This window comes from Anthonomus grandis, chromosome 1, assembly GCF_022605725.1.
Source record: "Anthonomus grandis grandis chromosome 1, icAntGran1.3, whole genome shotgun sequence".
Classification (NCBI taxonomy): Eukaryota; Metazoa; Arthropoda; class Insecta; order Coleoptera; family Curculionidae; genus Anthonomus; species Anthonomus grandis.
The window spans coordinates 11,275,094-11,289,860 of record NC_065546.1 but is presented as its reverse complement, the minus strand read 5'-3'; the positions used below and the strand labels follow the sequence as shown (position 1 = coordinate 11,289,860).

The 14,767-nt window shown below is 32.2% G+C and overlaps 1 protein-coding gene across 9 annotated transcripts in view; it reads right to left on the bottom strand.

Annotated features, from left to right (window-relative positions):
* The window catches only part of LOC126744524 (tyrosine-protein phosphatase Lar), a 1,889,525-nt gene that overhangs the window by 61,204 nt on the left and 1,813,554 nt on the right, over positions 1-14,767 (bottom strand). For all 9 annotated transcript variants that reach the window (XM_050451972.1, XM_050451980.1, XM_050451999.1 and 6 more), the window contains 3 exons: positions 14,367-14,467; positions 14,074-14,266; positions 4,418-4,705 (listed from right to left, as the gene is read on the bottom strand). In XM_050451972.1, coding sequence (XP_050307929.1) covers positions 4,418-4,705; positions 14,074-14,266; positions 14,367-14,467 — 582 coding nt within the window. The remainder of the gene's footprint in view (positions 1-4,417; positions 4,706-14,073; positions 14,267-14,366; positions 14,468-14,767) is intronic.

The window sequence follows — 14,767 nt, the reverse complement described above, 5'->3', positions numbered from 1 at the left end:
CGTCATTATTTCACTAGGTTTTCTCATCTCATCAAAACTATCGGAATTTAATAGAAAATAATTTTTTACAATTTAAATATTGTAGAAACATATTGTGTCATACATCGTTATAATCGTAAAAAAATATGCTATTTTATACAGGGTGTACTTTTTTTACGCGCCATATAAAAAAAATTCAGTTGATGATGGTTTCTTCGAACGAAAAATCACACATAATTAACATATAACGAGTATTAAAGTTTCATGGCACTTTCAAGTACCACAACGGTGCTTTAAAATGATACCTACTTAAAGTACTTCTGCGGGACTTAAAAGTACCTCAAAAATAACTTGGGTAAATAAATAATGTAAAATATAACTTGGATATTTGAGTTAGGTACTTCAGTTACCTAGATTTTTATTTGGATTTATACCAATGCAATTTAAATAAATTCTGTATTAAATATTTTCCGTATTAACCAAATTCTATAAAGGGATGCTCCAGTTTTGTAAAATCAATAGGTTTCAGTTTTTTAGTTTAGTGGAATCTAAAGTCATGGAATTTAAAGTCTCTGAAGAAAAACTTGGACCTAAATTATATTAATAATTAATAACCTAAGAGCCATAAAAATGGAACTATTATATTAACCCAGATGAATTTCAATAATAATTCCAAGCAGTTATGTATTAAATGGAAAATTTAATAGTTTAACGCTTAACTTAAGGGACTCAAAAATGTAACACAGGTAAGTTAAGTCATTTAAAGATTTATTTTTATATTTGAAATTTTACGCCTCAAATAAATAAGTATTTTCCAATTCGGCAAGGATATTCTATATTCGGAAAAGTAGAATGTAGAGTAGAGAGAAGTTACATTTTATACTGAGATTCAAGTTACATTTAAGTCCCACGACACTGGAGCAGCCTTTATGGAATTTTGCTAAAATGGAAAATATAACACTGGTAAGAGTTTTTTTAAGGGTTATTTAAAATTTGTCGAAGTCTTTACTTCTGTCTAATTACTTCTAAAGTATATATAGAACTTATATATACTTTAAAAGTTATATATATACAGGGTGTCCGGAAAAAGGATGCCAATCCGCCGGCCACATATAAGGTGGACCAAAATAATGCGACTTTCGTTATGTCATTTTTTAAATATGCGCTCGGTATTTAATATACAGGGCGTCAAAGTGATAAATATAGAATCGTTTTTTTTTTTTTTAAATAAGTCGAGTGTTTCATAAGATATTAAATTAAAATTTGGTATGAGGGGGTTCTTTGGAACGAGAAATTGAAATCCGTTCACGGATTTGCTATACCTTGCAGCGAGCGCCACCTGCGGTATATTGCATATGTTAAAAATACCAAAACTTTTTTGTACCCCTGTATAATAAAGTTCTAATATAAAATTCTAATTATCCAATCTTTTCATGTAAAAAAAGTATTCTTATTAAATGTCGGCCTGAGAATCCGTTTATTAGATATCTTAGTTTTAAAATCTAGATACTTCTTTCTAAATAAATTGGCTGACCTCTTGGATCCAGTAACTTTTTACGTACTGTCAAAGTAAAAAATTTAAATGCTTGTGACGCTTTTTACAAGCTTCTCAATTACTCCTAAAATAAATCTACGTTTTTTAATTACATATTTGTATTTGGTGTGTTTTCTTACAACTTATAAAACCATAATGGCTCATAGACCAAGAAATGTACCCTTTTCCGAAATCGCGGATATGTTTTTGATGTTTGGCAAGTTTTAAATAGTATTGTAAACGATAAATACCTGTCAATTCTTAACTAGGAAAATGTGACTCCAATGCTACTTTAGCCGCTAGACGCTATACCCAGACATTTCCAAACCGATCTCATCCCAAAAGAAAATATTTTTTAAATTTGATTAACTGCCTAAGGAAGGGTCATTGAGGCGGATCTCGTGTGATGCAATCAGGGCAAGGGGGAGAAATTTTAAGAATTGTCGAAGAATCACCAAACATTAGTACTAGGGTTCTGGGTGAACGGGTGGGAAATATTAGGAAAACCGAGACACATCATATTTTATGGAGTCAACAATTTTATCCAATTCATCTTCAAAAAGTACAGGGTCTTTTACACGACGATCCCGAGGCAAGACTTGCCTTTTATAGATGGTTATGTGAAATGAATAATAGAAATGTGGATTTTATAAGGGTGATTCTGTTTACTGACGAGGCCACGTTCACGAGAAACGGCATGACAAATATCCATAACGCACACATATTGGCTAAAGAGAATCCTAGGGCGAGAGTTGAGACACATCATCAAGTGGGCAGGTGTTGTGGATAACTTTCTTTTAGGATCTGTCATTTTACCAGGTAATTTGACTGGTGAAATATTTCTGTTGTTTCTACAAGACATACTGCCCGATTTGCTTGATGATTTGCCTCTAAATTTAAGACAAAATCTTAGGTTTCAACTCGATGGGGCTCTGGCTCATTTTGCCATAAATGTTAGGAACTATTTACATCAAGTATTTCCTAATCGCTGGATTAGTAGGGGTCGAGATACTCCTGTTCCGTGGCCACCTCGTTCGCCCGACCTTACAACTTTGGATTTTTCAGTCTGGGGATGTATGAAAGACTTTGTGTATATGGTTCCGACTTTAAACGAGTATCATTTAAGGGAAAGAATCCTGGCAGCTGGAGAGTATTTCAGGTTGAAACCAAATATTTTTCAAAGCCTTAGATTTTCATAAATTACAAACAAATGGAGGTCACGTTGAACAAATAATTTAGCATTAATTTAGAAAAAATAATTTACGTTTATTTTGTTAACTTGTTAAAATATATCTAGATTTTAAAATTAAGATATCTAATAAACGGATTCTCAGGCCGACATTTACTAAGAATACTTTTTTTACATGAAAAGATTGGATAATTAGAATTTTTTACTAGAACTTTATTATACAGGTGTACAAAAAAGTTTTGGCATTTTTAACACATGCAATATACCGCAGGTGGCGCCCTGTGCGAGGTGTAGCAAATTCGTGAACGGATTTTAATTTCTCGTTTCAAAAAACCCCCTCACACCAAATTTTAATTTAATATCTTATGAAACACTCGACTTATTAAAAAAAACGATTTTATATTTCTCATTTTGACGACCTGTATATTGAATATCGAGCGCCCAATTAAAAAATGGCATAACGAAAGTCGCATTATTTTGGTCTACCCTATATGTGGCCGGCGGATTGGCCTCCTTTTTCCGGACACCCTGTATATATATATATATATATATACATATAGCTCGCTCTCGCTCACTATATCGAGCTATATATCTCGCTCGCTATATAGCTCGCTACGCAGGCTCCAGTGTCGTGGGACTTAAATGTAACTTGAATCTAATATATATATATATAGATATATAAAATTATAAGCTCGATATGAATTCTAAGATATATTTTTAAGAAAAACAGTTACAAGCCATCCCTAAAAATTAATTTCCAAATGAAATAATTAAAAATTAATGATTAAATTCTACATATATTTGTTAATACGATTACAAAAGGCATTAAATATTTATTATACGAAAAAATAATATATTACTGAAAAAATAAAAATATTACTGCATAATTATAATTTTATACATTATTAGATTCACAAGGGTCTGAGGTTTATTTTTAGATAAGAAATCGTCGCAAAATATATGTTTTATTTTTTCCATTATTCATCAACCCAAAATTGTTCTAAAATTAAAACTAGAAAAATGAAATAACTCGATATACATATTTATTTCAATAAAATACGTAAATCGTTTATAGTCCACTCAATTTGGCATCCAAAAAAAATTGTTTAAGAAATCCATAGAGCCATTGTTTTTTATCAGTCGTTAGTGGTCTAATACAAAAGCTTAAAAATTAAAGTCGTACAACAAAGTTAGTGGGCGCCAAAGTTAATAAAAAATTTTTTTTGTATATTTTGAGTTGTTTAATTGCGTTTAAATTGTTTTTAAAAAAATCGGTAATCTCTGGTGCCCGTTAATTTTATTAGAAGGTAAATTGAAGAGAATTTAAAAATCTTCTTTTTTTAATTTCTAAATTATACCGTATGACGTTTTAGCCAAGAAACCAAATTCAAAACTACCCAAGAAACGATAAGTAAAAAAAAACTATACACATTTTTATATTTAAGCTTTCATCATATAGCACCAACCACTGGTTAAGAAAGAACAATAGCTGAGAGAACTAAAAATGTAAGTCTCTTTTTTCAAAACCTTAATGATGATGATAAAACAAAACTCCACACATTTCTCAAAATCCAACAAATAGTCTCTTAACAAAATCAAGTTTTTATGTTGGTTCAACATAAAAGCTCAAACAGAAAAACCTTATCCGGATGTCAAACGTGTATGTGTATACCCCTAAACACTAAACCTATATCCTAACGCCACACTGGTCTTACCATACTGCTTCGTTCTCACGGGTATGGGGGTAGTGGTAGCCCCCTCACCTCTTTGAGACCTCGCCGCCAACCATACGTAGTACAGCGTGTTCGGGTACAGTCCATTTAAAACGTACGATTCGGAAATCGGTATTCTACGGTGGTGTTTTTCTTTGGCATAGGTATCGTTCCAGTACAACTCGTAGCTCACTATACTCTCTCCAGAGTGGGTGGGTTTACTCCATTGAAGTGTTACTGAGCTCTCGCCGATGTCTGATGCTCGGAGATTACTCGGTTGACTTGGAACGCCTGATAAACAGATAAGAAAATTTATTATCTCTGTTTCAAGTTAACTCTGAGGAAAATTTAATTTCTTTTAATTTCTGTAAGATCTAGAGGAGTTAAAAATTTAAACTTTAGTTGTTAAAAACTCACGACAAAACTTTTTATGAATGAAATAGATTATTAAATATTAAATGGAAAGAAGGGAATTTATTTAATTTAAACCTCTGAATATAAGTGGCAGATGCAATTCTTATAGATACGACTGCTACTCAAAATGGTAAAATTATTTATTGTATAACTTTTAGATATTTGTTGAATTGTTTATTATATTATTTGTACCTATTATAACTCGTAACAACTACTTTTTACATCTCTTGGGATCGTTACCTCAAAGATAGCGGGCGGAGAACAATTAAGCGTTAGTTCGGACCCGAGAAAATCAAAGAAAACCTGTCATTACAAAAAAGATGTACTTTCAGCATCACAGACTATTAAGAACTCCCTTTTCTATCAGTTATTGAGGACACCACTGAAAAGTTAATCTCTAAAGTAGATGGTGCAGACATTTTGGAATAGCAGAGCAATCAGAATAATCAGATCGTAAATTACCTCAAACGACTGGTTAAAGAGCTGACAATAACAACATTTTTTCAAACGTTTTGTAAGAAACATTTATTTTATTTATTTATTTATCAAAAACAAATAGGATGTTAAAAGGCCGAAACTCAAAGGAACATCCACAAATTACAAAGTGTTTCAGGTGTACTTAAAATAATACAAGAGCAGAAATACAATAAAGTACTAAGTTTCTAATTTAGTGTTCTTGTTAATTAAAACAAGGATTTCTGATTCTCTTCTTAAACATAGAAAGAGAGCGGCAAAATAAATCTGCAGTATAAAATTTGGAGTTATATAAGGAAACCATACGACTTAACGGCGAATTCCTTGCTACATTGATTCTATACAAACAGACTGGAAACAAATAAGAATTTCGAAAATTTCGCTGAGGTATATGGAAAGGTATTTCAGATATTAAATAACTCGAGTCAATCTGATAGTTAATTATTTTATAGAGAAAGAACATGTCTATGTGAGAGCGCTGTGTTTTAAGAGAATATAATTGATATTTAACTCTAAGTTCTATTAAATTAGCATGTAAATTAAATATACCAGTATTTTTATAGTACAAAAATCTTAAAAATGTATTTTGTATTGTTTCCAATCTGTTAGAATGCACCGCCTATTGCGGAGCCCAGACGACGGATGCAAAACCCAAACGACTATAATTATAGACAAAATATATAGCTTTTAGAGAAAGTTAGTAGCCTACTAATTCTTACAATTAATCCCAGCATTCGATTACACTTGATGCTTAAGTAATTAATATGTTCTGCGAAAGTTAGCTTTTGATCATATATGACACCCAGGGATCTGGGTTTTATATGCTGGGTGATTTTATCAGCTCTCTTAAGTAGAATTCCATTAAAATTATAGTCGAATTGAAATAAGTTAGTATTACGTTTGAAACTAATAAATGCGCATTTATCATAATTAAGGTAAAGTTTATTTCTCTGACAATACTCAAAAAATCTGTGCAAATAATTTTGTAAGAGAAAGCAATCACCGAGATGGAAGCAAAAATCTTAATATCGTCTGCATAAAGTAATGTTTTGGAGAAAGTAAAACATTTTATAACATCATTTAAATAGATTATAAATAGTTACCGCTTGGGGCCCAAGTGGGAACCTTGAGGTACGCCTGGGGTAACTAGATATATGGAGGACTACTAACTAGATTCTGGTGGCCATGTACAGTGACATCCTGGGATCGATTAAAAATGCACGCTAACCACCGAAGGAGATCTCCATGAACCAGCCACTCCAGCAAGTTTTTGTAATAAAGTGTTATGATCAATTTTGTTAAATGCTTTGCTGAAGTCGGTGTACACAGAATCTACCTGCGTCTGACAATCCATTGAACAGAATATCATCCTGTGGACAGAAATGTATGAGATAACCATGGAAAATTTTCAAAAAAATCATGGTTGCCGCCAATTCATCTGACGACGTGGTTAACAACAAACAAACCTTGCGGATTTCGGCTAAACTATGGATATGACATCATTGAATCTCAACTAAAGGACATTAATTTCAACTTAATAAAGTGGTTGAAATATTCATTTCGAGTGGAAATTATGAAATGGAATTAGTTAGAGGTCTAATATTAGACATCTATTAGTGTTTGCGTTTTGTGGGTAAATGTGATTTTATTATTTAGTTACAAATAATAGCATTACTTTATGCAAATTTGCTTATTTTGGGGGAATTAACGTTCAAGAGAGTAGACGTCCACAACAACATATTAAAAGAATGCTCCAAGATACGCAAAACCCGTTCTCATTGAGAAATACTCAATTTAGAGAGCAACACCATTTAAAGATATGCCGAATAATATGCGCCACAACCGACAAATGAAAAAATGTAGCCAATATAATATACCGGGTAACACAGGAAAAACGGAACACTTAATAACTATTTTACTCCTTAAGATAAACAAGTGAAATTTGGTATATCGATGCAATTGTTATATGATTATTATTGTTATTGTTGTATATATTATTGTTATATGTATCCTTTGACATATTTAAAGCCTTCTAAGCTATTATTATTAATTAAATGCGTTTATTTATGTGATTTAATTTTTTTCTTCTTATGGGCTTATTAATCAACCGATTCAAAAAACAATCATATTAAATTATTGGGAAAAAGTAAATGCTAAAATTAATGGTTTGGACATTCTAAATGGGCGTGTAAAAGATTTAAGTTATAAAATGCAATTAAAACTATTTTTTCTATGAGTAGGTATAATACAAAAAGTAGCAAATGTGGTATCTTTATTCCCAGAATATTATTTTATATCAAAATACGTATATACCAATTGTCCCATTTAAAACAAAAAAGTTAGTGTCACTTCCTATTAGACCGGAAGTGATAGAAACCAATAGAATATTTCAAAAGATGCTCTTATAACTATTCTATCGATATACCAAACCTCATTTGTTTATCTTGAAAAGTAAAAAGTTAATTAAGTGTTTCCTTTTTTCTGTGTCACCCGGTATATGTGATGCCAACATTATCGATTGAATATTGCTATAGATATAACTAAAATCGAAATGATTAAGAATTGCCATCAAACCCGACTGTCATAGCAGAGTCCCTTTGAAATTTTGACGAAAAATCGAAATAGAATCAACGCTATTATCATGTGGACCATTATGTTAGTGGCTGAAATTATTAGGAAAGTTAACAAAAACAGTAAAGATTAAACTAAAAAAATTGATAATTTCTCAAACTGAGGACGAAAAGGGAGAAGAATCGATAACTGTTGTTAATACCAGAAGACAAAACAAACCAAACTATACTAATACTAGTCGCTCCAAGCCAATACAGGGCACTTCTGAGGAATGTAATGGCTTAATACTTGCTGACAAAAAGGCATTTCTGTTTACCTCCGGACTAGGAAGGCTTTTAGAAGGAAAACCACTAAAAGACGGGTGGCGACATGAAAAAATCAAAACAAAAACCGAAAAATATAAAGTTCTTTTAAGCTGACTGTGGCAAAACAAAAGCAGGAAAGTTATTTGGATTCAAATGTATGGCCTAAAAGGCTTCTAAGCTAACTTCCCTCTTAATTATCCAGCACCTGATAATGTACAGACAAGACTAACTAGTGATATTTTAAGCATCTTCCATATAAACATTCAATCGATAAAAGCTTAATCGAACTAAAAGATAATCGCAAGCTTCTAGAGGCATATAGCAGATAAGAATGATGAAATTTTATGCATAACTGCACATTAGATGGGTGACAACAACATAAACTGTCTGTATGTACAGGGTGTTTCAAATTCGAGCCACATCATTGGGATTTCGGAAACGGTAAGAGATACAAGGTCGGTTAAATTGGGGCAAAGTTGCGTATTCTTATGCTTAACAAAATGCCGTTTTAAAATTTAAAAAATTCCGACTACGTACGAAGTTATTCGGAAAATACCGAAATTTTGGAAAATCGTTTTTATTTTTTTGTGAGGTTATTTGAAAACATATTTTAAATTAATTGACACTTTATTATTGTCACTTTTTCTTCTCTACCAGATGGCGTCGTCAAATTTAAAATCCGACCTTTCGTCTTTTGGCAACCATCATCAACTTTATTTTTTTAAATACGGCCCTGGAATTTTTTTTACTCATTTTAATTCCCCTTTTTATTCTTAGAGAAATGACATATCACATAGTTTAATTTTCCAATATTTTGATGTCAAAAATTTACTTTTATTAAAAAAAAGTTAATACTGTCCTGTTGTTTGAAATAAAAAGTAATAATTTATCTTAACAATATCATTTATTGAATAAATCAATGTTTTTGACGAAATTTTTTAATTATTAACATGGTAAAAATAGTATAAATTTGATATATTATACTAAATTTTAGCAATAACAATAGTAACAACTATAATTTATTACTAATTTGTATGTTGAAAAACACAAACTAAAAATAATAGAAATTAATGCGAAAAAATGCAATATTTTAAGTTTAAAGTAAATATTCAAATAGTTGACCCTGCACCTCAATACATTTCTGTATCCTTCTACGTAAATTTCCAGACACTGCCCGCTGGATAGTCCTGGCTCGTATACCCCTTAATTCTATCAATAAATTTGCACGTAAAATGTTTATATCATTTGGGGTGTTCTTAAATAGTCTGTTCTTTAAATAGCCCCAAAGAAAATAATCCAACGGGGAAAGATCGGGACTTCTAGCTCTAAACTCTTCTTCTAAAAAGTCTTCATCATCTTGCAGTTTTTCGTTCAACCAATTGCAAAACTGAAGCCTTCTATCGGTATCTCCATGCCTAAGTTCTTGACTGATATGAAGTTTATAGGGGCGATAGCGATTTTTTCTCAATACTCTGTGGATACGGGTACTTGGCATATTCAATTCACGGGAAAATTGTCTGGTTGAACCTTGCAGATTCTGGGTAACCTTTAACGAAAGCTATCTGATAAAAAGTTATTGTGAAAGTATATCGTTGTAAAACTTACAGCATTAATAATCGCCTGCTCGGTTTCAGGATGCACTCGAGTCCCATACATATTTCGAGGTTTAGTGAAACTTCCATAGAGGCTAAGGTTCCTGTCCAAAGCTTCGAAATACGTATAATTAGGTTGGGGGCGCTCTGGATATTGCTCCAGATATTGTTGGCAGGAGCGTTGCGAATTTCTATTCAAAGAATAGTAAATTTGGACCATATCACGTTGTTCGCTACTGGAGAATACCATTTTTGATTTCACAAAATATCGAAAAAGCCAAATGTCAAACAGATATAAACAATTAATGACAGATGGTCGTCCATTTTTTTCTAATTCAAAGCCATCTTTGCTAATAAGAATTTTCAAGTTATTCAGCCGGAGACTTAGACATCAGGCCTGTAGAAAAATTTGTGAAAATCTAATATAATATAACATATTAGCAATATTTTTACCATGTTATTGATTGAAAAACAACATCAAGACAATTTTTATTTCAAACAACAGGACAGTATTAACTTTTTTTTAATAAAAGTAAATTTTTGACATCAAAATATTGGAAAATTAAACTATGTGATATGCCATTTCTCTAAGAATAAAAAGGGGAATTAAAATGGGTAAAAAAAATTCCAGGGCCGTATTTAAAAAAATAAAGTTGATGATGGTTGCCAAAAAAAAGAAACGTCGGATTTTAAATTTGACGACGCCATCTGGTAGAGTAGAAAAAGTGACAATAATAAAGTGTCAATTATTTTAAAATATGTTTTCAAATAACCTCACAAAAAAATAAAAACGATTTTCCAAAATTTCGGTATTTTCCGAATAACTTCGTACGTAGGCGGAATTTTTTAAATTTTAAAACGGCATTTTGTTAAGCATAAGAATACGCAACTTTGCCCCAATTTAACCGACCCTGTATCTCTTACCGTTTCCGAAATCCCAATGATGTGGCTCGAATTTGAAACACCCTGTATATGAAGGGCTACAGAGGCTAGCTTTTCATGTAAAACTGAAAATATTGCTAGCGATAATTTAATTTTATTTATTTTTTTAGCATAATTTATTTATTATAACATCATTTGTTTATTTCAATTAGTATGTGTTCTGAGTATTATTCTGTGTCTCAATGATTTTAATTTCATAATTTTAGTTATATATCGCAGACCTTCTGGTCATCTTGACACCTTTTGGGACTTACTAGAGGAAGTCCTAACTATAATTAACTCAAAGAGAAAGCTGACAAATAACGCTCGAACTAACAACTGCATCAACAATATCTTCTTGGGTCCTGAAATGCCTGTGCGGTCTGTTGAGGTGCATAATGTGGAGTTTTTTGACGATAGATAGAGGTTTGGGATGTCGCGAGAAGTAAAAGGCCACATAAAAACCGAAACAATGGTAATGGTAAGCAGTTTTTATACGAGGGTTTTTGAAGTCAACTGAGGTTTTCTTAATTTTGAAGGTATTAATGTTGATGTTCACTAAGTTCATCGATGTTCTCGAAAACATTTATGAAGAGTCTTTTACAACAAACCTTATTAGAAAACGTAGAGGTTTATCAAAAAACACAGCTGACCCCCATAACATTACTCCGGATAACTTTAATGAGTATTTCTCAAACATTATAAACAAAAATTATTAATCGAAAATAATAACATTAATTCTCATAAACTTCTCTTTTTCAAACATTACATTATCCAACTGAGTGATCTTATAACAAATTGAAAAAATAAGAACAGTAGTGATATCTATGGACTAAATATAGATTTAGTGAAAATGGTTAAAAATTTCATAATAAGCCCACTGACAAAATTGGTCAACTTTTGCCTAAAAGAAAAACAAATTTTAATCCGTTCTTAAGAAAGCAGTAATAATACCTATTTTTAGAAAAAGAAACATCCATGAGCGAGAGAACTATCGATCTATCCCTTTACTTCCAATAATTTAAAAACTTATCGAAAAACCCATGGCATTACAAATAACAACTGATTACTTGGAATGTAAACCATTATTTACTAAATCCCAGTTTGGCTTTAGGAGAAATAGGACTAATGTGCTTGAAATTCTTGATCTTGTCTCACACATCAGTGAAGCCTTACATAATCTGCAATATGACACAGTATTGTTCTTCAACTTAAGTAAAGCATTTTACTGTGTGAATTATGGGATGCTCTTGCGAAAACGTCAAAAATTATTTTCTCTTAAGAGTTTAAAGTTCATAAGGTTATATCAGCAGGACTCAGTGCAGGTGGCTGAAGTGGCGTCGGCGGAGAATATGGTTAACATTGCGGTTTCTCAAGGGTCAGTCCTATTTATAGTTCCCATTCTTTTTCTACTTTATATTAATGAACTTGCTTTAGCAAAATACACGCTCTTGGCTGATGACACCACTGTTTCCTTCGCAAATAATGCACTCAGAGATTCGCTTAAAAATTCCATGGGTACACAGGCGAGAGCAAAGACTGCTGCTCAATAAAAAAAGACCAGCAAAATGGTCTTTTCTCTTTAAAATCTCCACAGAGAGAATGACAGCATCACCAGCATTCCTGGGAGATTCTTTTGGACCCGCACCTTTTGTGGAGGGACCACGTTGAACTGGTTAGTGGGAGGTTAGCGAGAAGTCTTTTTGTGCTGAGAACTTTAGGCATGAAAATGGGCCTAAAAGTTTTAAAAACATCCTATTTTGCAATCTTTCACACTCACATCAGTTAGGCATTTTTAGCTTCGGGTTATTCTATATGTAGGGTTTTTGAGCTTCAAAGAAATCAATTAGACTGCTTGCAGGTTTAACATTCAGGTATGACTACCGACAGACTTTTTCTACCTTAGGTGTTTTGATTGTGCCATGTCTATTTGTTTGTCTAAAACCTGATGTTTATTAGAAATAGGCTAAGGCATTTCAGCACCCATGAAGCACACACAATTACAACACCCGGAATAGGAAAAATCTCGTTCCATCGTATTGTAGACTGAAGAGGTGTCAAAGTACGCTCGACTACTGGGGGATTTGGTCTTTTAATAAACTTCCGGACTCCTTAAAGGATGTCTTAATAAAACGTTTTAAACTTAGGCTTTTTTAGAAAATTTTACTGAGAGGTGCATTCTTGTGTGACTTATCATCTATCATGTGATTTTAGCACGGTATAGATTTAGGATTTCTTATTTTAAATATATATGTATGTGTTTGTTTGTATTACTTATTTTTTAGTATCGATTGGTTAACACACATTTCTTTAAGCTTGAATTTTAATCAATAATTTGTTTTGTTTTTCTTTAAATTCCTTTTGACTTGTGTTAAGACTTCCATCTAGTTGGCATGAAAAAATGAATTTGAATCTATTAAAGACCTTTGATGAGGCCTGACAAGATTAGTTGTCAACACTTGAAACGTGTGAGTTTGTTAAGTATTTTCGTAGTATTTTTTTGTTGTTTATTGAAAAAAACAACTATAATCAAATGGCAAGATTAAACAATCTTGTGCAAAGAAACGTCGTCGATGTACTGGAAGAGACTGAAATTCTGGTAGATAGAAGGAATAGGATGTACTCTTCATTTCTTGACCTATTTGAAATGTATTCAGATGCTCAATTTATTAAATTATATAGATTGAGCAAGCCTATTACGATGGAATTGATGTGCTCTTTATGTGCTCCAGGGAGACTGTGTAATCTGTCCGCTATTTTTATGCACAAGGCTTGTGTAGTTTTAGCTGAAAAATCTTGGGTGAATTTAATTCCGGGTGCCACCAATAAAATTAGTTCTTTCTTTTGCTCACTCGACACAAAACCGCAATATTCTTATTTTTTTAAATCCAACTTAAAAAAAAGTCAATTCGAAAAACCCAAGAAATGCCATGAAAAAACCTCAAAATTCCCTGATGTTTTTAAACTTAAATTTCAGGTTGGGTTAAAAAATCTTTATCGTCTTCATCCCGTTTGACATGGCCTCCAATAGCACTCGACTTTGCTACGTTGCCATTACATTTCATGTTCGTATGCGAATGAAATTTCAAATGCGTTCAAAAAATGCACTTTTTAATTCGTGTGCGAATTTTGTTGCTCGACTTGGTTCCCATTCGAAGATTTCGCATGGTTTCAAAAATACGGCCCCTGGTCTTAAGTCTTGTAAATGAGTGATGTCGGTATTAGGAAAACTGTTACATTGTTTCCTAGAGACAACATAGCACTGTCAATGTACCTCTAATTTAGTTAACAAGTATAGGAAATGTGGTCTGATGTAACTATGTCGCCTCTCATTCAAACATGAATACGAAGTATTATTACAGAAATCATAAAATGTCCATACCCTGTTGTGTTTTAACGTGATAAGGCAAACTTAATGGTCCAGGTCCAACAGACGTAAAGGCTTGAACTTTAATGGTGTAAATGGTATGAGGTGTGAGCTCGCTGATTGTTGTCAGTTGATTGTTGTCTACAACCTGGGAATCCCATTGGGCTATAGGCAGTTGTGAATTTGTGGTGTAAAATACTTTGTAGCCCTAAAAAAATTTATAATATATATTTATGCCATGCTATAAAAATACCGCATCCTTTCTTACTTTAACAAAAAAATTAGAAGATAATTTAATTCACACTTACAGTAACTTGTCCATTAGGAGTTTCTGGTTCGTCCCACTGTATGACCATCGTACTGGAACTTAACGGTCGTACTTGGATATTCCTGGGAGCACTTCCGGGCTCTGTAATAGTCATTTAAAATTAGTATAATATGTATATAGTCTAGTTTATTATATATTAAGCAAAAGAACGATAAATTTCAAAAATATGTGATCTCATTCTTATAAAACGGTAGCTAAGAGCAGAGTATAAGTAATTGACTTTTTCACGTGGTTGTATAATTTTTAAATAATATTTTTCCTATGACCACCCCATGTAAATTATTTGATTTATTGTGGTTAACTTTATTCCCTCGTAATAAGACATGCAAGCAAGAACTTTGTGTCCTACATATAACTTGAAATTTCGCTTCTATGTATTCA